The 26,996-nt window shown below is 37.5% G+C and overlaps 1 protein-coding gene across 4 annotated transcripts; it reads right to left on the reverse strand.

Moving 5' to 3' along the window:
- Nucleotides 1–9,495: 9,495 nt before the first annotated feature.
- Nucleotides 9,496–26,943, reverse strand: ZNF662 (zinc finger protein 662). 4 transcript variants are annotated; one of them, XM_074283160.1, is made up of 8 exons: nucleotides 26,549–26,943; nucleotides 25,659–25,750; nucleotides 24,616–24,678; nucleotides 23,713–23,789; nucleotides 19,237–19,363; nucleotides 18,604–18,705; nucleotides 17,240–17,353; nucleotides 9,496–11,948 (listed from the first exon to the last, which is right to left on the reverse strand). In XM_074283160.1, the coding sequence occupies exons 4-8, from the start codon at nucleotides 23,743–23,745 to the stop codon at nucleotides 10,846–10,848; spliced, it is 1,479 nt and encodes a 492-aa protein (XP_074139261.1). In that variant the 5' UTR covers nucleotides 23,746–23,789; nucleotides 24,616–24,678; nucleotides 25,659–25,750; nucleotides 26,549–26,943; the 3' UTR covers nucleotides 9,496–10,845. The 4 variants fall into 4 exon arrangements, with proteins under 4 accessions (XP_074139261.1, XP_074139260.1, XP_074139263.1 ...); XM_074283159.1 differs by lacking the exon at nucleotides 25,659–25,750 and having other exon boundaries at nucleotides 26,549–26,942; XM_074283162.1 differs by lacking the exon at nucleotides 25,659–25,750 and having other exon boundaries at nucleotides 19,237–19,406; nucleotides 26,549–26,939.
- Nucleotides 26,944–26,996: the final 53 nt, after the last annotated feature.

The following is a 26,996-nucleotide window of genomic DNA, read 5'->3' on the forward strand; positions in this document are numbered from 1 at the left end:
CTCAGCCCCCTTTCCCTTCTCTTCTGATTCTATTTTCTGAGGTCATTTAGAAAACCTTTGGCTGGCTCATCAAGCCAGAGATTAGCACAAGAAGACTCCTCTGGATTGAACGCATTTTTACCATTATCAGTTAAATTCAACTGCTGACACACCCAATCCTCTGAGGAGCCATATTTGGGCCATATTATTCCTCCCCCTAGGTCTTGGTCTCCCCAAACAAAGCAGCAGTATTTAATCAGCTTCTTTTGACTTTTCCCTTTGTGCTTCGGGACATTGTCCCAGTTATTTAACCGACTCCCAATGGGACTATCGATCAGAATTCCCTGCACCTTGACATACAACTTTGGACTGTGATCTTTCCATATTCTCAGTACCGGTGTAGATCACCTTCACACCTGAATGAGATGAGGTGAGATCTTTCAAGATAGTTGTGAAAATCAAGTAAGGCTTCATCTACTTCAGAGTTTGAGTGGGCCTGAAGGACTTCTGAGCATTGATTCAAGGGCAAATTGAGTCCCCTTCCTGCTATCCTCCCCTGACACAATTTCCTCCCTATTTCAATCAAATATGGGCAACTATGTACTTATTGGTCAAGTTAAATTTCGTGGGTAGATCTCATGTTTAGAATGTAAGACTCTCAGCCAATGAGGATGAGAGTGGTGGGAAAGGGGTGTTTTGCATTAGGGATTAAAGGTGCTAATCCTGCCCACAGGAGGCGCTTCCTCTCTTTGATGGTCTGCTCGAAGGATGGGACACCCTTCTCCCGAGAATGTACAGTAAACTTTGCTTTATTCTAGAGATCTCTCCAGCTTTTTTTATAAAATGGTGTTCCCTCACCATTTCCATACTACATACACCAACAGTCACCTGAGAGTGCTCTTGGAAAGCCCTTTTCTTGGGGTCTGAGCAGTCCTACAGTTTTTTTAGAGAGTTTGTCTCTCCCTCAGCCAATAGACCCCCAGGCTCTGACTTGGGCTCTCAAGTTACATGCATACATCTTTTAAACTGTGCCAGTGGTCAGGACTTGTCTATTGTCTTTTTTTCTATACCGAGTTCCCCTGCTTCGGGTCCTTAAGGCTTCCAGGGAAACAGTGGTCTGAAACTAACAAAATTTAGACCAAATTGTCCATGGGCGTGCCTGCCGCTGGCTCAGGACCTGAAGCCCCCAGGAGGCTCCCCACAATCCCAGACGAGCCCCCAAGTCTGTGTGGATCAATTTTTATCCAAAATTAAACTCTCAGGGACGTCTCAAAGTATAGAACAAAAGCTTTATTAGAACCTCGAGAGGGCCAGGCAGTCATCCAGACTCCAAGCAAAAGGGATGTGTCTGGAGCCAGAAGAGAGCCACCCCCCCAGTGCCCACTTGCAACTTTTATACAGAGTACCCCAAGAAAAAAACCCAGACCCACCCCCAGTACCCCTCTTATACATTCTGATTGACTATATAGGTTGTGTTCCCTGATTAGGAACTGGAATCTTTCTTTCCCCCCCTACCACATGATTTTCAAGAAACTGAAACTTAGGCCTATAGGCTTGATCTACTTTAGTCCACAGTTATGAGAGATCTTCACTTCCGCTACTTGCACTCAGCATTCACATTTCAATGACCCCAAATCATTCTCAGCATTCTCAATCTCAGTTATCACCATCTCTTTCTATGCTTTCACTCCTAATATCCAATCAGTTGCCAAATCTTAATAATTCTTTCTTTACCCCATCTTTCAAATTTCTCCCTACCTCTTCTCTCACATGGTCAATTAAGCATTTAAAAAAATGTACCAACAACAAAGAAGAAATTCCAGTACAATAATAGGAGGCAGCTGGTAAACTGGGGATAATTCTTGCTGGTTTTGGAGTTGAGGATCCTATTTCTAGATCCTTCACTGTGTGTGGCCATGATAAGCCCTCTACTATAAAATAAAAAGATTAGGTTGGATATACTCTAAAGTCCCTCCAAGATCTATAACTATAATCCTATAATTTCCATCAGATAACTTAAATGTATATAAGATTTTTTTTTTCTTTCCTAATAGTACTGGACCTTTCTCTCTCTTGAGAGACTTCCTCATTTCAAAGAAAACTGAACCACTAAGAGGGAAGGTAATTTGATCCAGCTGTCATAGTGAGCAAGTCAGTGGTGGCAAAGATACTGAAAGTGTCTGGGTTTATGATCACAGCAACTCTGGTGGACCATCCCAAAAATCTGAGTCTGCAGAGCCAGAAGAAGGTAATAGGAGCTCAAAGTGGGGGCCTCCCAGCATCTCTCATTCTGATCTCAGCTGGATCAGTCCCTTCTCTCCTTCCTGGCTCCTGTGGGCCAGTGTTGCATCAGGGAGCCGTCCATTTCAATGAAGGACTGCTGTGGAGCCTTCAAGAGCTTCAGTACCTTCCAGCCATCAATGGGTAAAGGCAGAAAGTAGCCTATAATTGGCCTAGAGGTGGACACATTTCAGTAGATATTCCCTGATCTTCTAAGTAAGTGCTTGTCTTGGGGTGATGCTGATTGACTGGGATAGTGAGTACCAGATCTTGGAGCTACCTAGGCTCTCAGTATAGAAAGAGCCATCCCTCATCCTTTTTCTCCTCCTAGCACATCTTGTCTGAAGTAGAGAGAATGACAGGGTTGCTGCTTTCCATGCTTCCATCACTGGCTGGGGTGGAATATCAGGAGGCCAAAGATTTATGGGTTCAGATTCACCAAATCTCATAACCCAAAAGTAACATAGACAAACTGACCAGAGGAGTGATCAATGTCAGAAAGGAAATGCCGACCACACCTCATGTGAACTAATTTAAAGAAGTGAGATCTTTTAGTCTAGAGAATATAAGACTGGGGAGTGATTCAAAAGTTGTCTTCAGAAACTGAGAGAACATCACATGGATTAGGAATTGTTAGACTTAATTTTTAGCCTAATAGGGAAGACTTAGTAGCAATAGTGGGGAGCTGCAAAGAGAAGATTTAGGAACTACATAAGAAAAAACTTTCTTCAAAACCATCCTAACAGGCTTTTTTTTTTTTTTTTTTTTTTTTTTTTTTTTTTAATTCACCAGAGGTCTTAAAGAGAGGCTATTTGAAACTTGTCATGTATATTGTATTAGGGGTTCTTATTCAGGTTGGGGTTAGACTCAATAGCCTGTGAGGTCCTTTCCAGCACTCTTAAAATTCTACAATCCATTTCATTCCATATTCCAAAGCATTTTCATTTTTAATCATCTCCTTTGACCCTCACAACCCTTGAAAGTCAGAAAACTATTATGAAACCCAATTTAGAGATAAGAAAATTAATCTGTAACTCAAAAATGTTATTTATTCTTGTCAAGGTACTCGTGTTATTTACCCAAGTTCTGAGACATCAAGGCCAATGACCTGCTCTATACCACAGTGAACTATGTTCTACATTTTATAACTAGAGTCCCTACCTATCCTGGCTCACATGATTATCCAGTTGGAGAGAGCGTGAACATTTTATTTATTGTCTCCTCCTGTTCTGATTATAAATTGTAGGTGCAAGAGATACACTTGGGTTTCTGCCAGACATTCCTTAATGGGTCCATGCTCTTTCTCTTTTCTGATTGTTTTACATCATACCTGAGCCCAATAAAAATATTACCTATCAAAATAAAAGTCATCCTTTGTATAAAAAGGATAGATTGTAGTCAGATTTTTAATACTATAAGAGCTTAAGTCTTCCTAGCTACCCTAAGGGCAGAAATAGAAATAAAAAACAAGAGCTCACCTTTATATAGCCCTTTAAGATTTGCAAATAGCTTCTTCACAACAAGCCTTTGTGGTAAGTAGTGAAACTTTTGTTTTTCTTGTCTTTTTAATGGATAGGGAAAGGGAGAGAATTCAGAACTGTAAATAAAAGAAAATGCAATTGAAAATTATGTCCATTTTACAGAGGAGGAGAAACAGAGCTTCAAAAAAGTTATTTGCTCAAATTCATATAGCTAGTGGTACATTGGGCATTTAATCCCAAAATCCACCTGCCCATCCTCCAAAGCCAGCACTTTTCACTGTCTTGTTGCTTGAATAACAGCTTTCTCACAAACTCACTCCTCCTGAAAACACTTTTTTGATATTCTCTTGGTATGGGTGTTTCAAGGCAAAACAAGACAATGGAAATATTATATAGTGCAAAGGAATGCAAGTCAGAGAACCTGACTCTATGACATCTCACTGTGTGACCCTGAGTGGTTAGCCTTTCTGGGCTTCAGTTTCTTCATCTGTAAAATGAGGAAGCTGAATTAGTTCCAGACTTGGCTATCTCTTTTACTTCTAAATCTATGGTCCTTTGTCCAGTTGGAAATTACTTAGGCATTTGTGGAGACAATAATTGAATCAATGAGCATTTATTAACATGAAATCACCAAGGAAGCACAAGGAAAACGTGTAGGACAGAGCCTAAGGGAAGGCCACTATTAGGGAATCAACCAATTAGGATGATCAACCAGTAAAAAAGGGAAAAGAAACTTTGGCCCTTGCTCTTCCAGGATATCTTAGCTAAGCCAAGATCCCTGACATTTAGGCTTCAATTCTGAGTCATCAATCCTGAGTCCTAGTCATTTCTGCTGTTGTGGCCTCTGTCATCAGCTGTGTGTGCAGATCCTTAATTGTTGACATTTTACTTCTTTTTATTATTCATAGAACTTAATACATTCAATACCTTATATATAATGCTAAATTCTGAATATTGACTGCATATCTAAATTGAGATCTCTATGAAAGGAAAAAATGCAGGTTCTACTGGGAAATGAGTGTGAACTGCTTGCATTTTTAAGATATACTTTAACATGTATGAGACCGCCTGTCATCTAGGGGAGGGAGTGTAGGGGAGAAAAGGAAAAGTTGGAGCAAAAGTGATTACAAGATCAATGTTGAAAAATTACCCATACCTATGTTCTGTCAATAAAAAGCTATAATAAATAAGAATAACAGACAAAAAATGCAGGTTCCACTGGGAAAATGATATTAAATTATTGGATATGTCATAGTTGTAAAGCAATCTATTTAGAAAAAATGGACCTGTTTTACAATTTCATAGACATTCAGGAAAAGCAAAAAAACCTAAACATGTCAATTTTGAACCTTTGAGCTAAAAAGAAACCTATCTCAGTCACTTTCCCTTCTTCTTTTTCACTTTTTCTCCAATCTCCAAGACTGTTCCTGACTTAGCTGTGACTGCTGTCAGGAAGCCCTAAGATGAATAAGATGAAAATCCTACCTTACAATTTTTTTTTTTGGTTGAAACTGTGATCTTAATTTAAAAATTAACACCATCATGACAAAATTCAGACATGCTTTAATAGACTGATGCAATGGAGAGTGCTGGATTTGGAGTCAGTGGACCTGAATTTGAATCTGTTAGTACTGTAAGTAATCTTGGGCAAATTACATCTCTTTGGGTCTGTATCCTCATATGTAAAATCAGTGGTTCAGATTGGGTAACCTCCAAGTGTCTCTGAGACTTAATAGTCTCAGCAATGAAAATTCAGTTAAGTGCCTTGCTTCTGTATCTTTGTTTTAATTTACTAATTACATTGTACTTCTTGTTTCTCCCATTAGAATGACCTGGCTTTGAAGGATTATTTTTCACTTTACTTGTATCCCCAGAAACTACTATATGCCTGACATACAGTAGGCACTTAATATTTATTAAACTGACTGCTCAAGGTCACATTGCTTCTGGGAATTATCTGTATAGAAATGAACATTACATTTGTAAAGCCTGAGGTCATTTTGATTATTCTAAAGAGCCAGAAAGGAACAAATCCCTATTCTGTCACTTTACAGATGAGGCCATATTAATGAGATTCTTGGAAACAAAGCTAAAGCAAAGCACCAGTGACACAGTATACCAATCAAAACTTTCAGATCATTTATTTGGTTTTACAATCCCATGGCTACCTAGTGCCTAGTGCCTTGCACATTGTAGTCACTTAATTTGACATGCAAACTCAAATCCATCCTTTAGAGTTTTCATAAGAGGTCCAATCTCCTAGATTACTTTAAAGCTGAGTAGTACAGCTTTTAAATATGATTTGTATTTAAAGGATTTCTGCCCTTTCATGCTGTTTCTGACATTTCTTCCCCTGTACCCTCCAAATGATTTGCATTGTTTCACTAAATTCTAGAAATGTAATCCTTGTCTTAAGGAAACATCCTCTTTATCCTACAAGCATGGATCTCTTCTTTAGGCATCTTTAGTAATTCCCTATCCACTCAGGTGTATTTCCCTTTTTCACAAATATTTCCCCATTTTCCTCCAACAACTTTTCTGGTAGGATAAATCAGTTTCACATTAATTATAAAGTTCAATTTTTACATGATATTTATTAACATCAAAATGAACTTTGTTTAGTGACCACAATAACTAATCTTTTTTATATTATTGCTATTGTGCCTAAATTTTAATTATCTTATCCACACAGATTGTGATTTGCCCAGGGTTAAACACTAATTGGGTTTCTTGATTCCCACCTGGTCTTTTTTTTTTTTTTTTTTTTCAATGCAACATATCTTTCTAAAGAAATTAATAGAGTGGGAAAAGAAAGGGGTGGAGAGTGGGAGAAAAATTGGAAGGGTACAATAATTATTATGCCAGCCACTTATGAACACAGAACTTTATTTGTTTAAAAACTTTTTACTTTTTTTCACAATTTAAAAGACAATTGTGAATTTCATAAGTTGTGAAAATAATGTATTCTACATGAGAAATGGTGGATAGATATTAATGCCACTTGACAGACTTGATAGATTGCTAACTAGATTGTAAATATATTGATTTCTAGTCTCATGCTTTCTTCTATAGCATGAAAGGCAAAAAGTGGTTGAAAAGAGGTTTAAAGGGCATAACTGCTTAAGTATTACTATATGTATCTAAACTGGATTACTGATTGCTTCTGAGCCACATCCAAAGGCACTTTAAGAGGCTAATAGGCCTCATCACAACAGGATCTTTATAGAATATCTAATCCTCCCATTTTACAAAGGAGAAAACAAGTTCAACCTATATCCATTGACCTGCTCAAGATATGTCAGTGTTAAAGGAAAAACTAAAATACAAGTCCTTAGCTTGCTTGGACTGGTGTTCTTTCCAGCATAACACACATTTCCTGTCTCTTTAAAGATTTTTACTTCAAAATATCCACTTGGAAATCACCCATAGAATTACCTAATGTGGTCACAATTAGAATGAACTTTTTTGGAATATTAGATAAATTTGGGGAAAAAAGCTTCTCCACCAACCACACTGATGTTTCCATATATTCAAGGAGGGGAAAATTAGAAGATAGGAAAAGTAGAACAAACTTTAAGAAATAGAGTGAAGGGCAAGATTTGTTAATTTGGTTCTTTTCTTATTCCCTCTCTTTGATCTAACCTCCTTCTATATTAGCAGGAAGAGAATAAAGTCACAAAAAGGTTGAAAAATGACTTCACTTAACTCTACCCATCTCCACATTTCATGGTTAGAAAGCTCAAGACATATAGTCTTTATTCATCTCTTTTTTCCCCAGTTGAAGGGAGTTTATTTAGGCATCGACTTATTGAGAAATGCTGATCACTATTAACAAGGCTACTTAAACTTCTACTCACAACTTTTCACCTGAAAACTTTTTACATGGACTTGGGTATATAGCCTTATAAAATTATTTAGATGTATAAACATGTATTGATAATAAATTATCATTCACATCCTCTACATTCAGTTACTTGAACAAAGAAGCTTTGCTTTAAAACAATGGCAATCAAGCCAGACAGAAGGCTCAAGAAAACATTTGTCTCCCTTTATCTAAAAGATCACTCAGGTTAGCAGGTCAAGTCAATTAACCTGTGTTAATGTGCCCCGAAAGTCTAGTGATAGCTATTAGCCTTTGTGATTTCACTGATGCAGGAACTCACCTACTAATGCAGTTTTGCACCCTATAACTTCTAGTCTTAATAATGACAATGATTTTCATCTTAGGAAGTTTGCCTAGAGCACTTGACAAGTTAAGTGACTTGCCCATGGTTTCACAGACAATATGTTTTAGAGGTGGGATGTGGGGTTCAAATCTTTGATTTGAGCCATCTTCTATTCACTACTACACATTGCCTCTTATACAATTTAGAGCCAGTTTTTAGTAGTTTTCATCCTGAGCAGGTTCAAATCTGTATGAATTCAGACCAACCTAATTCAAAGACAGTTTTGTAAAGTAGACCAACCCATCAGCTAAAAAGAATTGCAGCAGTTAACAGACTTTACTATTTACATTACCAAGAAATTACCATAATATATATATAACCAAAATAAAGGAGTTATAACAAATTCAAATATTTATTTGATGGCTAATTCAAATTGAGAATCATTTTGGATGCTGTAGAAAGCTAAAATATATGACAGTAATTTCAAATAACTTATCAACCTACAGTTGGCAAATACTCAAAAACCTTGTTTGAAATAAGGCATTAAGTATTTAAATAATACAATGAATAGTATAGATGTGCTCTAGGACTTCAGAGATTGGAAAAAACAAAAGAACTTTAGGGTGAGGAAGGTTTATATAGGTAGGTTGGGGGCCAGATTATGGAGTTGTTAAAGTCAGAAAGAGGACTTGAACATTTCAGCAGGAAAAATCTTTCTCTTTCACTGACTCAATGAAAAAGTTGTTTCTTTTTTAGTGAGGAGGTTAATGAAAGCAGTGTTTTTACTGAAAGGGTGCTAAATGGAATGAGTATTGGTTAGCAGGAAAGAAACTAAAAGCTCCAAAATGAGAAACTATTGCATTCGTTTAGATATGGATTTTTAAGATCTAGACCAGAGCAGTATCAATATGAAAGGATTAGCTACAACTACTCTGATATGACACTGATGTAAAGGAAGGAAACAATGGTAATTTAAAATTTTGGTCCTGAATGATAAGGGAACAGACTATTATCCTAGGTGAGGGCACCACTATCTCTATAAGGTTTTGCCTTGTTGGTATACCAGAACACTGTATCCCCTTTCCTGATCAGTACTGGAGACAAATTCTAATTTTCTCTTTCTTTCTAGATTTCTAGATGTTGAGCCATACAACTTTCTGTTTCTGTATGACTAACACTTTTGCTTACATTTTTCAGTCTCCTTGCTCTGCTTCCTTCCTGAGTAATCTATTGATCATCTTCTATGTAACTTAGTAAGAATCTGAAGCTCTTTCCTTATGATCTTTTTACAAAAGAACCTTTTGAATTCATTTGCATAGTCCATAATACTTACTCATAAAACAGTGAGCTTGTCAACCACCTAGACTCATTCCTTAACCAAATGATAGTTTTTCCAGATAAGTTTTGTTCTTCTCTAGTAGATGTGACCGCATCCTAAGTCCTGTTCATATCTACAAGCCTTTCCCCCTTTGGATCATTTCCTGGATGTTGATTTAATGATGAGCAAATCTATTAATCAAAAGGCAGATTGCAGGAGACAAGCTTTAAGAGGTAACTATGTAAATTAAATATTTCTTTACATTATTTCATCAGGGCTAATCTTTTATTTCTGGGAAATAAGAAGAGGTCAGGAAATTCACTCTCCTGTCAGGAGAGCTTATTTCCTATGGGAAAATCACAAATTACAGAAGCAAGATTTCATACTTTCCCTTCGGTAAAAGAGACAAAAGGGGAAGGAAAAGATTATTTTTAGGGCTCCTTATTTTGCCCAATGGTAGGACACATTCTTCTCTCATGTTGGTCAAAGTCCGAGTTTTCCTTTTTGTAGTATGAGAACAATTTATTATATAATACTACCCCCCAGGATGTTCTGAGGAATAAACAAAATCTTTGGTAATCCAAAGGCCAAATATCAGAAAATCATTCAAAAATTCAATTCTCTTGTCTCCCATATTCCTTTTTTTCAGTTGGTGAATCTTCAACTATAGGTACAGTGAAATACCACTCCCCATTTCAGAGGTACTTATTACAACAAGGAGAGATCTTAGAATTGCTTTTAGTTTGCAGAAAAGAGGAGTCTTTTTAAATTTTTAAATGAAGATTCAATCTCCAAAATCTCCATTAGCTCCTAGTGACTACTCTTATGCATCTTTGCTGGCTTAGCTGAAACTGACCCTTTAAGTGGAAATGAAGTTAGGGCTGAAGAAGAATTTTTCTATATCTATTTCAGTCATATGACTTTTTTCCCCCCTGCTGTCTTTGAACCTGTCAAAAAGACAACTTCCCAAGTGAAAATACTGCTTTTGCTATCTGGAATCATTAGGCAAAGAGCCATTCTTAATAGCTTAAGGTTTTATCCTGTGGAGTACCAAAATTTTAAAATGCTTTTAATGGAAATTTAAGATAACATGATACAATTCTAATAAAACAGCACATAGCTTCTTCTAAATGACTCAGTATTGTTATGCAAAGTATTACTGCTATGCTAGAATGAAGTCTAAACCCTACTGAGGTACATAAGCCTGAAGGTTATTTGTCCCTGGGCTAAAATGGCGGGAGACTGACTCCTTTGAATTTATATCTGTTTCTTACTTTTGCGCCATCCTGTTGTCAGCTATCACATCTGGCTGCTGCTTGAGGCATTCCTTCCCCTCTTTCTAACTTCCCTTCTAATTTGTTGTTTCAAAACTGACATGGGTTTAGAAGCCAAATAACCAAGTGTCTTGGAAGTGTATGTAAAATAAATACACAGATTCCAAGTAAATCTCCCCAATGAGTAAAGTTGCATGAATTGTGAGAGTCTGGCTAGTCCCTTAGCTGTGTGCCAAACTTTTAAAGATGCTGAGGAGCTAAATTCCATTATATGAGGTATTTCTATAAGAATAGGTTCTCATTATTGGAAGTAATTACAGCTTGCTATTAACTGATTGCACATCTTATCAAGCTTTCTTTGCAGTCACTATATTCAAAGACTTGTCTGCAACATGGATTCTTTGATGCCGAATAAGGTTTGAGTTCTGACCAAATCCTTTCCCACATTCACTGCATTCATAAGGTTTCTCTCCAGTATGAATTCTCTGATGTCGGATAAAATGTGAGCTCTGACTAAATGCTTTGCCACAATCTTTACATTCATAGGGTTTTTCCCCACTATGAATTTTCGAGTGCTGAATAAAGCCTGAGTTTCGGCTAAAGGCTTTCCCACATTCCTTACATTCATAAGGTTTCTCTCCAGTGTGAATTCTCTGATGTTGAATGAAGTCTGAACTATTGCTAAAGCCCCTCCCACAATCCTTACATTCATAGGGCTTCTCTCCAGTGTGGATTCTTTGATGGTGAATAAGGTTTGAATTACAACTGAAGGCTTTTCCACAGTCACTGCATTCATATGGTTTCTCTCTGGTATGAATTCTCTGATGAATAGTATAACCTGTACTTTCACTAAAGGCTTTCCCACACTCATGACATTCATAGGGTTTTTCACCAGTGTGGATTCTCCGATGTCGAATAAAAGCTGAATTCTTTCTGAAGACGATTTCACACTCCTGGCATTTATACTGTTTTTCTCTGACATGAAATCGTTGATGCCGAATAAGGCTTGTGCTCCACCTGAAGGATTTTTCACATTCATTACATTTGTAGGGCTTTTCCCCTGTGTGGATTCTCTGATGTCGAAAAAAGTCTGAACTTCGATTAAAAATTTTATCACATTCTTTACATAGGTAGGATCTGTGTCTTCCAGCAATCCTCTGTATGTTAGGGAATGTACTGACACTGATATCTTTCTCTGGTTTTTTATGCTTCTTACTTCTTTCCTCTGCGAGGGTGCTCTCATTCTTCACTACCCTTTGCAGGAACTCTTGCCTCATTCTCTCCTCTGGAGTCCCTTCTTGTTGCCTCTCTAATTTCCAAACATCTTGAAAGGTAGAATCCAGGAGAATGTCCCTCTGAAATCTGTCTGTTATCACTATGGGAGAGTTTGTTTTTTTGAAAACTTCTAGCTTTGGACTTGGCTCTTCAGACTCTGTCCTGGTCTCACCATCTGACACAAGAAATAGAAAACAGATGCTTGTTGAATAGAATTTACAATACAAATGTCAAACATTATTATTGTTGTTGTAATTATTCTGCAGGGAAAAAAAGTATCCTATGACTGAAACAGATATAGGAAAATTCTCTTTCTGCCCTAACTTTATTTCCACTTGGAGAGTCAACCTCCTCAAAGAGTAGCTATAGAATTCAAATGTGAAATGATACATTCACAAGCATCTATCACAGGACAGAAATTCTAAGAAGCATTTGGTGAATAAAGCTAGTATAAACTCTCTCCTAATGTAATCCAGAACCCATTGCTTCTAGCATGATCTACTTTTTGATAATTCTAATGTTAGGACTTTCCCCTCTTGGTGGGAAAAAGGAACAAGTATTTATTAAATGCCAGCTGTGTGCCAGGCATTTTGCTAAGTACTTTACAAATATTATCTCATTTGATTCTCACAACAACTCTATGAGGTAGGCACTACTATTATGCATATTTTGTGACTGAAGAAACTGAGGCAAAGACTTGTCCAAAATTAAAAACAAACAAACAAACAAACAAACAAACTAAGAAGTGCTTGTGGCAAGGCACTAACTCAACTCTTTTTGATACCAGACCCAGTGCTTTGTCAACTGGACCACTGAGATGACCTTCTACCTGTTGTATCTTATCACAGGATACAAATGGATCTTGACAAGTTAGAGGATGGGGCTGAATCTATTAAGATGAAATTCAGCAGGAATAAAGTCTTATACTTGGATAAAAAAAAAAAAAAAAAAATTCCATTAGTGAGACAGTGATGCAGCATTTCTTAAAAAGATCTAGGGGTTTTAGTACACAAGTTCAATATAAGTCTCATAATGATATGGCAGCCCAAAAGAGTTACTGTAATCTTGGGTGATATTAAGAGGGACAGTTTCCAGGAATAGGGAAATAATTGAAAATTCCTTTATGTTTCATTTTCTTGGGACCTTAACTGTGTTCAGTTTTGGATATCAGAGTTAAATAGCACTGATAAGTTACTAATCCAGCCCTACCATCTGCTGACCTACAGGTTTGCATTTATAATTGCTTTTTGGACCTTTTAAACTGCATGTCCCATAGACATTCTAAATTTAACATGTACAAGCTGAACTCATTATTTCCTGCCCATTGCCCACCCCCTCAAATCCCCTCCTTTTCCTTAATTCCCCAGTTATGTGTTACAGGGAACCATCTTATCCCCAGTCACCTGTTCTTACAACCTAAGTATCATCCTTGACTCCTCATTCTCACCCTACATTTCCAATCCATTGCCAAGGCCTATTGAGTTTATCTTTGTAACATCTCTTGCAGAGGCCTCCTTCTTTCCCCTGACATTGCCACTACCAAGACACAGGCCTTCATCATCTTATAACTGGACTAGTCTTCTGGACAATCCTCCTGCCTCAAGTCTCTTCTCACTCAAATCACTCAGCTGTCAAAATGACCTGTATAACCATGTCATACCCCTACTCAGTCAACTTCAGTAGCTCCCTATCTTCTCCAGACATTTAAAAATGTGAAATGCTATATTTGGTGTTCAAAGACCTCTACAACTGAGCTCTTTCCTGTCTGTCTTAGACCTTACAATACATCACAACTACTGAAATCCAGTAATATTTGCCTCCTTACTATTATTCAAATAAAACATTCCATCTCTTAATAATGGCTATTTCTATTCATCTTGCTTTATTCCTAATAAAGTATGCCATGCTAGATTTTGCTAAATGTTCTAGCTTACTGACTTTTTTTGGGAGGGGAGCCTACCTATCTCATCCAATGTTAGCTATATCTTCCAGGCTTTTACCAAAGAAAATTTAATAAGCATGCTATTTTTCTTTTAAAAAGTCACTGATGGAAATACTAAATAGAATAATCAAATACAAATTTTTGGTCTACTATGTTAGAGATGACTTCTAAACTAAGACTGACCTGTTAAGGACTACTTTAGGTTAGACTACTTATCTGGCTCTGAATCTACTTAACTGTTTAGCTCATATTGCCTATAACTAGTCTGTAATGATATGGTAAAAGATATCAACTTCTCTGCCTAAACCTAGGTAAAATATAGCATTCTCCTTATCTATAAGTTTAGTAACATTGTCACAAAAGGAAATAAGATTAGTAGGACATTACCTTTTCTTAATGAAGCAGTGCAAGATGATTACTAATCCTTTCATTTGGCTAATTTTGGCCAAAAAGAATAGTTATGAGAAGGGAGAGGTTGGCTTCTAAAGATAAGGAACACTGCTTATGTTGGACTGGTTAAGTATAGTTAGTTCTGCTCAACTCTTATTATTATAAGGGATGTCTCTCTGGGATGACAAAGGGGAAAGCTATACTATGAAAGGAGGTTTTATACCAAAAAAATTTTATCAGTAAAATCTTTACAAATATTTTTAAAAAGAGAGGCACAAAACAAGTAAAAATTCTGCTACTCTATACCCAACAGATACCCCTTCTTCAAAATTTATTAAACAGCATGAAAAAGCTATGTATTAGTAAAGGAGAACTTTGGGCATAGAATTTCATGAAGGCAGAATCACAGTTCATATGTAACATATATAAAACATTTTGCAAACTTCAAAGTGCTATGTAAATATCAGCTATTACTAATAGTAGTATTCTTCCCTCATCTTAAAGTACTTCCTCTTGTAGGAAGCCACGCTGTCTGATCTGAGCACCCAGGGTTCTTTATAGGAGAGAATGTAGCTTGCTGGCTGAGTTCTGAGAAACCCAGACAAGTTTTTCAAGTGCTGTTTGTAACCTACATGCTAACTATGAAGGAAATCAGGCTGGACTACAAGGACTTGTTCACATCTTGAATGGCCAGAAATGGTAGTAGTGAGAAAACTAGCATTATGCCCCACAAGTGGCATGTGAGAAGCAAAGTGATTTAAGTGCATTTGGTTGAGCAATTAGTCCAACCTGGATCATAGAGCATGATAACTTTATGAATGAGGTCTGTTTCACAGAAATTGTAAGGTGTTTGCAACAACAAAATTTTTTTCAACTAGGACTTTTCCATCCTTCCTTTGGCCATATTTCTTCTGCCTGAATTTCTCAAAGTGTTCAAGGTTTGGGGTCAATCTTCTGGGCATCTAATTTATGTGGTCAGCTACTGAACTTCTGTTACCCACATAGTTATGGTAACATAATCTACTAATTTTCCATATTAGAAAAGTTATTATATATACAGTATTTCTTGTGTGATGTTCCAATTAAAGTCACTCATTAAAAGTTTTTTGATTCTCATTGTTCCTGTCCTATTTATGACAACAACAGTATATCAAACTGACTTGTTCCTCTCTCAGGAAAGTCACTGCAAAATTCTTCATACTTGCTCAGAGTGAGATCTTTACTCAATCTTGTTATCCTTCCTAATAGCTATTGTGGTTAATTTGCTAGTCTGGTACTTGTAAGTCAATAAAACTTGTGGAGTTTTTTGTTTTGTTTTTTTAAACATAAAACTGCTCTTTTATCTTTTCTTTCAACTTGGGTTTCAAATCTCTTAGCAATTTTTGTCCAAATCCTTCCAATTTGATTATTTTTTTCCATGTGCTTGATGACAGTTAGATAGGGTTTCTCCAAAATTGACTTTTAGAGGTAGGTTTAGAATATACATGGAAAAAAATTCGAAATCATTAATAATTGAAAAACAGTAAAGTTAAAACCAGCCTGTGACTCTACTTCACACTCATGAGATTAGCAATGATGAGAAGGTACAAAATTAATCACTTGCAGGGACATGAAGGAACTTCATGTTTGGAACTCACTTCTATTGCTTTTCTGGAGCTTATCCCTCTAACTAGAGTTTCCCTCTCCATGTCTCTAAAAGATACATTAAAGGCCAGCTCAAATCATAACTGTTCCCTTCTTATCCACATTAACCATTCCCATCTCTGAATTTCATTGCCCTTTTAGTCAATTAATCATAATTTGGCATTTCATTAGTTTGAAGACTGTTTCAAGTTTTCTCTGAAGCTGCAGGAAACAAAAACAAAAACAACACTCCTTTGTAACAAAGTAGTAGTCGAGAAAAACAGATCAATACATTGGCAACACAGTATTTATAAGTCATCACCTCTACTCCATCATTCCTGAGGCTAAAGATGGTAAGCTCCTGAAGAAGTTAGAGTACAAGATTTTTCTTGTATCCACAAGATCTTTGGTCACTCATGCATGCTTGAGCTAATAAGTGGAAACATAAAAGAGGCTTGCTATCTGTTACTGTGTCTGAGAACCAAATCTGTTACTTCTGCTCATATCCTAGGGATGAAGAGATATTTGCATATTGGGAACAGAGGCACTGTACATGTAGAGAGAAATTGTTGGATCATTTCATCACTTTGCTTAAAAAAAAAAAAAAAAAAAATCTTCAGTGGCTCCCTAATGCCTCCTGAAAAATGTTTCGGTCCCTGAGTCTGCCAGTTCAAAGTCCTGCACAAGCTGGCACCACCTTATTCCTGTTACTGCCTTCCTTTATGTGCAATCAGCAAATTTGAACCACTGCTACTTTCTTTGCTCCTGATATTCTGTCTGTAATGTTTTCCCTCTTGCTTTTGCCTGCTGAATCTCAATCTATCTTTTAAAGGTCTATTCAAATGCCACCTATACCTCTCTAATAGACTTACTTTTTTTAATGCTTTGATAATTATATTTTAATATAGTTTCCTTTGTAATCCTGTGTATTTTATTTGAGGCATTTATGACTATTTTTCTATTAAAGGATCTGGAGGTTTTTCCAGACTGTCAAAGGGGTCTAGGACACAAAAAAGTTAAGAGTCCCTGCTGTATACCATTATCTATATTTTTGCCTACTAGAATATAAATTTAGTGAGGGAAGGAACATGTTTTACTTAAATTTGCATCTCTCTATTCTACACAATAACCTGCACATAGTGAGCAAAGTTTAATGAGCGAATTAAAATATAACTATTTGAGGAGAAAGGAAAAAGATGGGAAGGAAACTGAATTTATTGCTTTGACTTTTACAGTGGTAATGTGTTCAGTCAGATAAAAATGCTTAATCCTGACAAAGATAGAGATTTAATGTCACAGATGGACTTCATTCAACCAACCAGTAACTGATTGTGAGTTTAAGAATTTTTAGCGGTTCTTTCCACCTGATAACTCAAAGAACAGGACATATAACAGTGAAATATTTTAAGTACATGTGAATTTTCAGCATTTTATAAATAATATGGACTATGTGTAATAATGTATATGTAATAGAATATGTGTAAGAAACTGACATGTCCTTTTGTACTCACCAGAGCATATCCCTTTTAGGTCTTCTTCATTCAGACTGCTCTGCACATCCAAAATCCATAGCTCTTCCCTTCGGTCCAGATGAGAGATCACAGCTGTTTTGGAAAATGAAATTCCTGTTTGAGGCAAAGACAAAAACAATTAAAATGTTAAGAACTGGGCCCATTAAGGAATGGAAGCAGGGGCTGAGACATAGATAAGTGGGGAAATGGTAGAAAATATTCATGAACTTAAAGGCATCCTATATAAGCTAGGAATACTGAGATAGAACTCTACCCAGGACTTCAAAAAATCTAAGAGAGGTCATAATATGATATGTAAACTTGGTTTGTTTATAAAATCTAGAAGAAAGTAATTCTCATAAGATCCTAGCATCCTTTTCCATAAATCTAGTTTTTGAATGTCTTCTAAAATGATTATTTTTTCAAAAAAGCTAATCTGATTATATAGAAAAGTAACAAATCAAAGAGCTTGGAATATGACATGTCATAAATGAATAGTCAAGAAAATTGTGACTAAAGATTTCATAGAAATATGAGCAAAAACAAGGACAAAAAATAATCTCCAAATCCCTGCCACATAAAAATAGGACAGTTAATGTTTGAAGAGCTATGTTTTATGATTTTAAAAAGGTTATGTAAGCAATGATGTTAAGTTTTTGATCTTTGGTCACTCATGCATGCTTGAGCTAATAAGTGGAAACATAAAAGAGGCTTGCTATCTGTTACTATGTCTGAGAACCAAATTTGTTACCTCTGCTCATATCCTAGGTATGAAGAGATATTTGCATATTGGGAACAGAGGCACTGTACATGTAAAGCATGATGCTGGGATCCCTTCAGTACTCCTACCCTCACCAGCTCAATGAAATAAAAGAAAATTTTGGCAGTAATAATCATATATTAGATCAAAAGTACCTAACTTTTTCTGTGTCATGGATTCCTGTGAAAGTTTGGCAAAGACCACAGATCTTTTCTCAGCATAACGTTCTTAAACATGTAAAATATATCTGATAACAAAAGAAACCAATCACATGGAAATACAACTATCAAAATATTTTATAAAAAATCAGTTCATGGATCCCAGATTTTAAGAATCCCTGAACTAAATGAATGGAACATAGACTGAAGGAGAAGGGAAACACTGAATACTGAAGCAATGAGAAACAGGGAGACTAAGGATGTTAAAAGTAGGATAAGACTATATAAATATATATATATTTTGAAAAGTTAGAAGTTAAAGAAACTGATCTGTTCATACTCACTGACATATATATATATATATATATATATATATATATATATATATATATATATATATATATATATATATATATGTATATATATACCCACACTCAAACACACACCTTTAAGACCCTCTCCATTTGGTGCAACTTGTGGATCCAGGCTCCATGGTTCTTCCCCTTGCTCCAGCTTAGATATCACCGAAGGTTTGGGAAATGGAAATGCTGCTCAAGGGAATAGAATGTGTCAGAATGGTGAATGGAGTTACACAGAATTGTCCCTGAATTTTGTCTTAGTCTATGCATATGAAGGGAATTGTCCATGAAAATTGTGAAGGAGACATAAAGTAAGGCAACCTTAGGAAACTAGGTCTGTCTGGCTCTTAGTCCCAGGAAGACTGAGCAGGAAAGAGTTCTAGATTTCAACAATAAGGAAAAAACAATTCTAGATGGGAAAATCCAACAGGGACAATAAGAACAAGAACTTAAGACTTCCATATTATAAAAGAGAGTTCTCCTTTAGAGAACTAGAGTAGTGCACTGAGGATTCAGTGTGGAGTGTCATCTATTTCCCACTGCAAAGAGAACAAAGCCCCCCAAGAAATTAGAAACAGTTTTGCTTTGGGGCCAACAGAATCCCTGAGATGAGGGTCTGATAATCGGAAGCCTTAGGTCACCAAGATTCCTAGGATCTAAGAAGGAAATCAGAAAACTACAAAAGGAGGATTCTAAGTCAAAATTGGTCAAAAGTCTTACCCAAGGACACTATGTTTTCATAATTCTCCAGCATCACATCCTTGTACAGGGCCCTTTGAGCAGGGGCCAGATCTTCCCATTCCTTCTGAGTGAAGTACACAGCTACATCCTCAAACATCACCGACTCCTGAAACAACAGATTCCTGCTGCCCCAGGGACAATCCCAGTTTCTGTGAGGTGCAAAATTTGTAGCATGAAGGACCAGAAAATGGGACCTATTGGAATATATACCACTCTAACCAGATGTGAAAGTATCATATAGGGAAGCAATATAAAGTAAAACTACTGAGATAGGAGAATATGGTAGGTACTCTGGTTCCTTTATCTGAATATCAGTCCTTTTTTAAAAATTGTTTTTATTGTTCTCTTTTGTTTGTACATCACTCTGTTTCTCAATATATCCCTCCCAGATAGCCATCCTTTATTACAAAGAATAAAAAAAGAATGTGGGAGAGGGATGAAAGGAAGAATATTTTAAAAAATATTAGCCAAATTATCCAAAGAGTCTGAAATTATATGCAATGTTCACATTCAAAGTCCCCCACCTCTGCAAAAGAATAGAGGGAGATGTTTTCATATATATATATGAAATATATATACACACATATATTCTTTAGATTCAGGTTTGTCATTTTATTTTTAAATCTTTCAGTTTTGATTATTTTGTTGTTTTGTCCATTTTCATTTGTGATAATCATTGTATATATTGATTTATAGTTGTACAGTGCTAAAAGGCAAAAACAAAACAAAAAAACTTTGTTTTCCTTCATCTACTTACTTTATTTTGCATCAGTTCATTTAAGTCTTCTCATCCTGCTCAGTATTCATTATATCCATTGCATCTTTATAGCAAAATAATATTCCATTATTCCAATTGATGGACATGTGCTTTGTTTCTAGTTCTTTGCTACCACAGAAAGTACTGCCATAAATATTTTGGTGCATATGAGACCACCATTTTTTTCTCAATCTCCTTGGGTTGGCTATGGCTAGCAGTAGAATTTCTGAAAAGTTTAGATGTTTTCAGTAATGTTCTTAGCTTAATTCCAAATTTCTTTCTATAATGGATGTAACATTTATTCCTCTTTTTTGCTCAGAATATTAATTTCATTGAATTTATTCCAGGATTTCAGGATCAATTACTGTTACTAAAGGGCTGCCTCACTACAAGCCTAGAAATACCAGTTAGAATTAAAACAAAATCAAAAATCATTTTTTTCTCCATCTTTTTTTCTTGATGGCTGAACTCCTAGAAGAATGTATATGGCTACTAGATATAAATTCATGTATTTCTATTTCAAAGGAGCTCTCTTAACCATGAGTTTATTATCTACTTCCTTCCTTTTCTACTATATTGCATGTTTCCTTCCTTAAAGTTCTAGCTAACTCTAAGCCCTCAATTCTGCAAGGGTCACTAACCTTCCAAATGGAAGCTCAGTTTACTTATTTGCTGAAGCAATTGGAGCAAAGTGACTTGTCCAAGGTCACACAGCTAGGAAGGATTAAATGTTTCACATTTGAACTCAGGTCCTCCTGACTTCAGCTATCCGCTGAACCACATGGGTGTTCCTTACCATGGGCAATTTAGAGGAAGGATAAAAGAGGTCAGTATATAGCCAATTCTTAATATATTTGCTGTGTCTCCTTATAAACTACTGAATGATCTACAAGAGTCTCATTTCATTCTAATATTGGACATAAACTACCAGGGGACTAGCTCAAGTGAAGTTCAGCCCACAGCAACTTTCATCTATCACCAATAATAAAAGCATGCTTATAATGCTTGCTACTGAGACACAGTCTAATCTGGCATTTCTTCAGTGGATTGAAGCCAATGCTAATACCTAATTGGGCCTGTTTTCTTATCAATTGAACTGTAATTCTGACAATGATGAAAAATAAAAGTATTACAGAAAAGGCCTTGGACTTTAATTAAGAGACCTAGTTTTGAATTCTGACTCCAGCAGTTGTTAGCACATGGGCAAAGTCTCAACCTTTGCTTAACTAATGGAAACTGAAAATTTTTTCTTTCCTTGTTGCTTTCCAGTTTCCTTAACTATGAAACAGAGAAGTGATTTATACCTAAATAAATCATTGTTAAGAAAAGCACTTTGTAAACCTTAAAGCACACAAAAAAAGTCTCATACAATTAGCTCACAAATGTTTTATTTCCAGCACTCAGCCTAGTGCTTATATAAAGCATCCTTTGTGTTAATACCAGTAAGGGCTTGTTGAATGAGTGATTGAAAACAGCTTTCTTTTTCTTTCACCCTTAAGATATGACCTGGTCTTAATCTATATGGGAAAAATTGAAGCTACTTAGTGGGAGTTTACTTCATAAACACCAATATTCACCATGTTGTATTTCATTAGGAGAAACAGTTTTCATTTTTCTTTCTCTTCTAACTATGCATGACCTACACTGGCAGTTTGTACCCCTACATAAACAAACTCAGTATGTAAAACATTGCTCTATTTCAACAAAAAAAGTTCAGAGAAGTTGCGACCTCTCCAGGATCTCACAAGCAGGTAAGGGGCTGAGTAGGGATTTAAACTCACATCCTGACTACAAAGCCACTACTCTTCTAAAATAATATAGTGTGAATTGTAGATCTGACAGAAAAATAATCTGTCAAAAGAAAGTTTCTATAATCCGTATCAGGATTTCTTTGTAGCCAGTTCATTCATGTATTCATTTGACAAAAATTTCTTTAATTCACATTAGAACACTGAGGCTGATGCCAAGCAATAGTAGTAACAGTCATAACTCACATTTATTCAGCACCTAACAGTTTACGAGTAAGAACCCTGAAGGGTTGGACATAAAGTTTTGTTATCCTTATGGGTAAGGAAACTGAAGTTCTGAGAGGTTATGGAATGTATTCAAGGTCACCCCTAGGACATGGCAAAGCTGGGAATCAACCCCAGGCTTGAGGGCTCCACTTTCAGTGATGTTGGTAGCATGACCAGCAGACACTATTCGTGGGCATAAATAAATTTAAAAGATCAAGATTTCTCTCTTAAAAGATAGCAACATTTTTTTATATAAATGAAATCCATACTTTTCAAGACAGCTGCCTGAGAATTCTACAGTTATCCTAAAGATGTTATCACTGGTCAAACTCTTTATGATACTATTAGCCAATCAGGAAGCCATTTAAGAAAACCAGTCATCACTTCATAGACACATTTTATTTATTTATTTAAACATAAACATACACACAAGAAAAACCAACCAAAAAAACAGAATCACCCAGCTTGATCATACATCTTATCAACTAGGCTTTGTTCTAAGAACCAAGTTGTTTGATATAGGGGCAAGCATGCTGGTCTGGCAGTCATGGGGCCTGGCTTTATTAAACAGTTGGATGATATTGGGTAAATCTTTCCCTTTTATCATCAACATCATTGTTAAATAACAGAGTGGGATTAAATAGTCTCTGTAGACTCTTTCATGTTTAACATTCTAAGTTTCCAAAAATTGTGTGTTTGACTGCTCCCCACTTTGTAAAAGTCAAATCAACTTCAAAAGGCAACAATTTGCTAGTTTTTAGTTTTTTCTTTGGGGAGCCTGACAATGTCCTACTTAGAATATTGACAAACATAACATTCAAGAATGCAGTTTGTGCAAGGCAGAATACAGATAAACCTACCTCCTATGACCTCAGGTGTTTTAATTCTATTATTGAGGTTTTAAATTGCATTAGATTGAAAAAAACACAGGATATAGGTAGGGAGAAAGCTGCAATACAGAGTTGACTCTAGGTTTTGTTAAAGCATAATCTTCCAGGTTGTTGTTGTTGTTTTTTTTTTTTAAATCTACAGTTGCCAATTATGTCTCTCATAATATATTTATACACTTGATTAAAAAAACATAACTTAAATGCAGAACTTGACATTTATCCCTACTATATTTCAGTTTTCTGCTTCTGGCCATTGTTATTAAGATTTATAACTAGAAGAAAAATCAGAGCTCATTGGATCCAATTATATCCCCCATAAAGAGGAAACTAAAGGCCAGAGAGGGGCCCAAACTGGCCCTATGCTGTAATTAGTAAATAGAAGAACCATGATTTGAAACCAGATCCTCTGACTCTAAAACCAACATTCTTTCTCACTTATCAGGATTTTGTAAATCTTGACCCACATTATTAACTACACCTAGATCAGCTATAAATTTAGTAATTGTGCCATTTATGCTTCTAGCACTGATATGACAGAGGAGCAAAGCAGTGGTACCATTCAACCCTCTGGTTGGGTCTATACCCACTTCTTCTTTGGATCGAATTCTACTAATTCTACTAATTCTAATTTAAGCTTAGAGTCCCTAATGATAATACTGCTGGTAGATGCAAGCGTAGTCACTGGGCACCTCCGGTTTCAGGTACAGGATTCAATAGATTTGTCCCCTGGCTTCTGCATTAGCTTATCCCCATCTCAGTTGGCTAGGAAAGAGCAGAATGAATCACAGCTCACCTGGGGCTTGGTTGTCAGGAGCACAGATGCCATGACTTCTGTGCTCCCCTATTTTGTAGGGGCAAGAACCTCAGGAGCTGAAAAAGGAAAGAAAGCAAGGAATGACATAAATTACATCCTTGGGCCCATCCATCCTGTTCACCCAAATTTCTTTGTTTCTCTCTTCTCTCTTCTCTCTTCTCTCTCTCTCTCCCTCTCTCTCACACACACACACACACACACACACACACACACACACACACACACACACACACGGAGACAGAGAGAGAATATCCATGGCAACGTTCCTGAAGAAGAACAATGACAGGAAGTGAGTGATATCTTGACTTGCAATTCAATTTGGATTTGAGTGAGGCAAGTCAGTGCAAAGTCATGGGCCTAATTCACTCCTGAGATATTGGGATCCAGGAAGTCAGGAAAGCTGGGATGGCCCTCCTGATGTCATCCTTGGCCTTTTAAAATGAAGTCTTTCCCAGGTCTCAAGTCTGTCTCAGATAAGATCCAATCAGTATTTTTTTTTCCCCTGAGGCTGGGGTTAAGTGACTTGCCCAGGGTCACACAGCTAGTGTTAAGTGTCTGAGACCAGATTTGAACTCGGGTCCTCCTGAATTGAGCCACCTAGCTGCCCCTCCCCCCCAATCCATTCAGTATTAAAGGTAAAAAAGGAGGCAAAAGATTGTCCTAAATCACAAAAAGAATCAACCTGGGAGGCCATCAGGATTTCTGGAAAGAACAGTCAATTGCAATCAAAACTGGAAGAAATATAGAGGTTTTGGGCTGGGAATAATTACAGTGAGAGCTAGAGAGATTTAGGTTTAAAGACATAAGCAAGTAGTCTATCTCAAAAGACTTGGATAACTCACGCACAAACTGCAATTAAGTAGAAGGAAAATATCCACGTACCTATGTCTGTGACTTTGCTTAAGGAATCAGAGGATTGAGGCAAAAAGGAAGAGACAAAATTACCTAGTAAAAGAATAGTTAAAAACAGCCATTATTACATAAAAAGCAATGGATTCCAAAGCACAAAGGAAGAGATTCTTCAGAGAGATAGTGCTGAGGGAAACTGAGGCTGAAGACCCTAAAAAGAGTCACTTTCCGAGTTATCCTGACCTAGAAGTCAGCCCAACCCCACCTCCGTTAAGTACCACTAATTTACCTTTCCATAGAGTTCAGCTGACACTACCCAAGTTTTCTATAGAGCTGAACTAAAGCTAAGTACCCCCACTTAACTTTCAATAGAACTGAATTAATGTTAAGTACCTCCACTTAAGCTCTATATAATTTGAACTATCACTAATCAAACTTTCTATAGCCTTACTGAAGCCTATTCAAACCCAAAAGCTCTGTATTGTCTCAAATCCTGTATATGAGGGTGGGAAGAATGGGCAGAAAGGACAGAATTCTAATTCCATCCAAGAGTTCTGCTCCACTAAGATCTCTTGATGATTTATAATAAACTTTTACTTCTATTTTTACTTATAATTTAGTAAATTCTTTTACTTCACCAGCGCCTTATCTCATCAAAAGCCTGCACATCCCCAACAATAGAAGTATTGAAGTGAACAGAGGATGTTAAATGGGACAAAAGTTAAAATGCTGCTTGACCAAATAGTGTTAACAATGTAAAATTACAATTCTTTGAATAAAAAAAATGTAGGCATATAAAAAATTACATGTAATAATTTTTAATTGGGTTTTTAAATTTGGTTTAAACTCTTTTTGAGCAAACACTTAATGTGGATCAGCACCCACTTATCAATTCTTTCCCCAGTCTTCCAGGCTAAGCTGCCTTTACACAAAATTACCAAAGGAAAAACACCAACCAATTTGTAAGAAATTTGTTATTTTCTAAATTGTAAATATAATTTTTAAGTTAATCACTAAAACAAGGTGGAATTTTAAAATGGCAAATACTAGAGGAGAGGCAGATGACTTTGCAATACCTTGACCTCATTAAAATCCAAATCCATTTGCAAGTCAAAACATCACCCCTCAGACGTCATTGGTCCTCCTCCAGAATCTAGGACAAACGATTCTAGACGGATGGAAATTGACAAGTGATGGTAAGCAGCCTCCCCCCTCTCCCTCACTATCTCGTTAGGCAAACCCTGACTCAGTGGCGCCCGATGAACGTCGCTCACTCCTCCCGCCTACCTCTTTCTGCCCACGCAGCAGATCCGGCCACAAGTATCTACAAATGCCAAAGAGAATCTGGGATTCCCTCCAAAGATGCACGTCTTTGTGTAAAGAGGAATCCCGGAAACCCCTCTCTAATACTTTTCTCGAATCTCAGAAATGTGGGAAGGAGTCTATGGCCTTCACAGCACCGCTGTTTAAGACGTCAGCCTAGCGTTTGGTCCCAGAGTGCTCCACAGCAGGATGCACCCAGGGCACGCTTGCTCCCCTCAGGGGATAGTCTGGGGGGGTGGCTCGGGGCCTGGAGGCAGAAGCAGCGCTGAGGGACTGAGCCCAAGGCCCCGTAGCCCTCTCGTCCCGCGCAGTAGGAGAAGTGAAGCGCCCAAGCCGGGGAGGGGAAAGGGGGTGCGGGTGGGGTGGGAGAGGCCGCAGCTAGGTAAGACTAAGGCGGGTTTTACGTCTTCTAACTCCTCCCAACTCCTCAACTTCTCGGGCTTCAACCAATGCCCTTCACTGCGTGCGGCCTGGAGGGGACGGCTGCAGCTAGCGGGGCGGGGCGGGCGCGTCTGCCCAGAAGCCGGGGGCTTTCCTAGGCATAGGGGACCGGAGCACCGTTCCGAGCCTCAGTGGAAATTCCCGCCCCCCGGCCATGTCTCACGTCCGGCCCTCTCAGCTCCCCCCAATTCCCGCCACTTACCGGGACAGAATATGGGAAGGGGTCCTGGGGCGGCCGCTGTCGGGAAGGCTCGGCGCCCCTTCGAAGGGCAAAATCGTGTCGCTTAAGAGAACAATGGCGGATCTGGAAATAAATACGTCTCCTGGAGTCTTCCGGTGCTGAGAACGAGCCCCCCACCCTCTAGGATGCGAGGAGGTCACTTCATCTCGATGGTTTCTTTGTTCCTATTTTCCACCCTTTTTTCCAGTCTCAGGCACTGGGGCGGGGATTTGGAAGCAGGAGGCGGGCCCGATCTCCCCATTGGATGGAGGGGTGGCGGCTCAGCCACTGGACAGGCGAATACTGGCGAGAGGGGTCCGCCCTTCCACCACTACTACAAGCGTTTTTGACTATCCGGTCATTCGCTTACACGGCCCCGCCGCTGGACCCTAAGGAACAGGAGTCCTCGGGAATTCTTCAAGTTCTGCCA

This window comes from Sminthopsis crassicaudata, chromosome 1 (genome assembly GCF_048593235.1).
Source record: "Sminthopsis crassicaudata isolate SCR6 chromosome 1, ASM4859323v1, whole genome shotgun sequence".
In the NCBI taxonomy this organism is placed as follows: Eukaryota; Metazoa; Chordata; class Mammalia; order Dasyuromorphia; family Dasyuridae; genus Sminthopsis; species Sminthopsis crassicaudata.

Excerpts from the sequence above, each read along its gene's own strand:
- ZNF662 (XM_074283161.1), bottom strand. The coding sequence starts at position 23,745 with ATGGCATCTGTGCTCCTGACAACCAAGCCCCAG. Across the intron at positions 19,364-23,712 it reads TCCTGACAACCAAGCCCCAG|GAGTCGGTGATGTTTGAGGA; the intron begins GTGAGCTGTGAT and ends CTGTTGTTTCAG. Across the intron at positions 11,949-17,239 it reads CCTAAAAGGGATATGCTCTG|ATGGTGAGACCAGGACAGAG; the intron begins GTGAGTACAAAA and ends TTCTTGTGTCAG.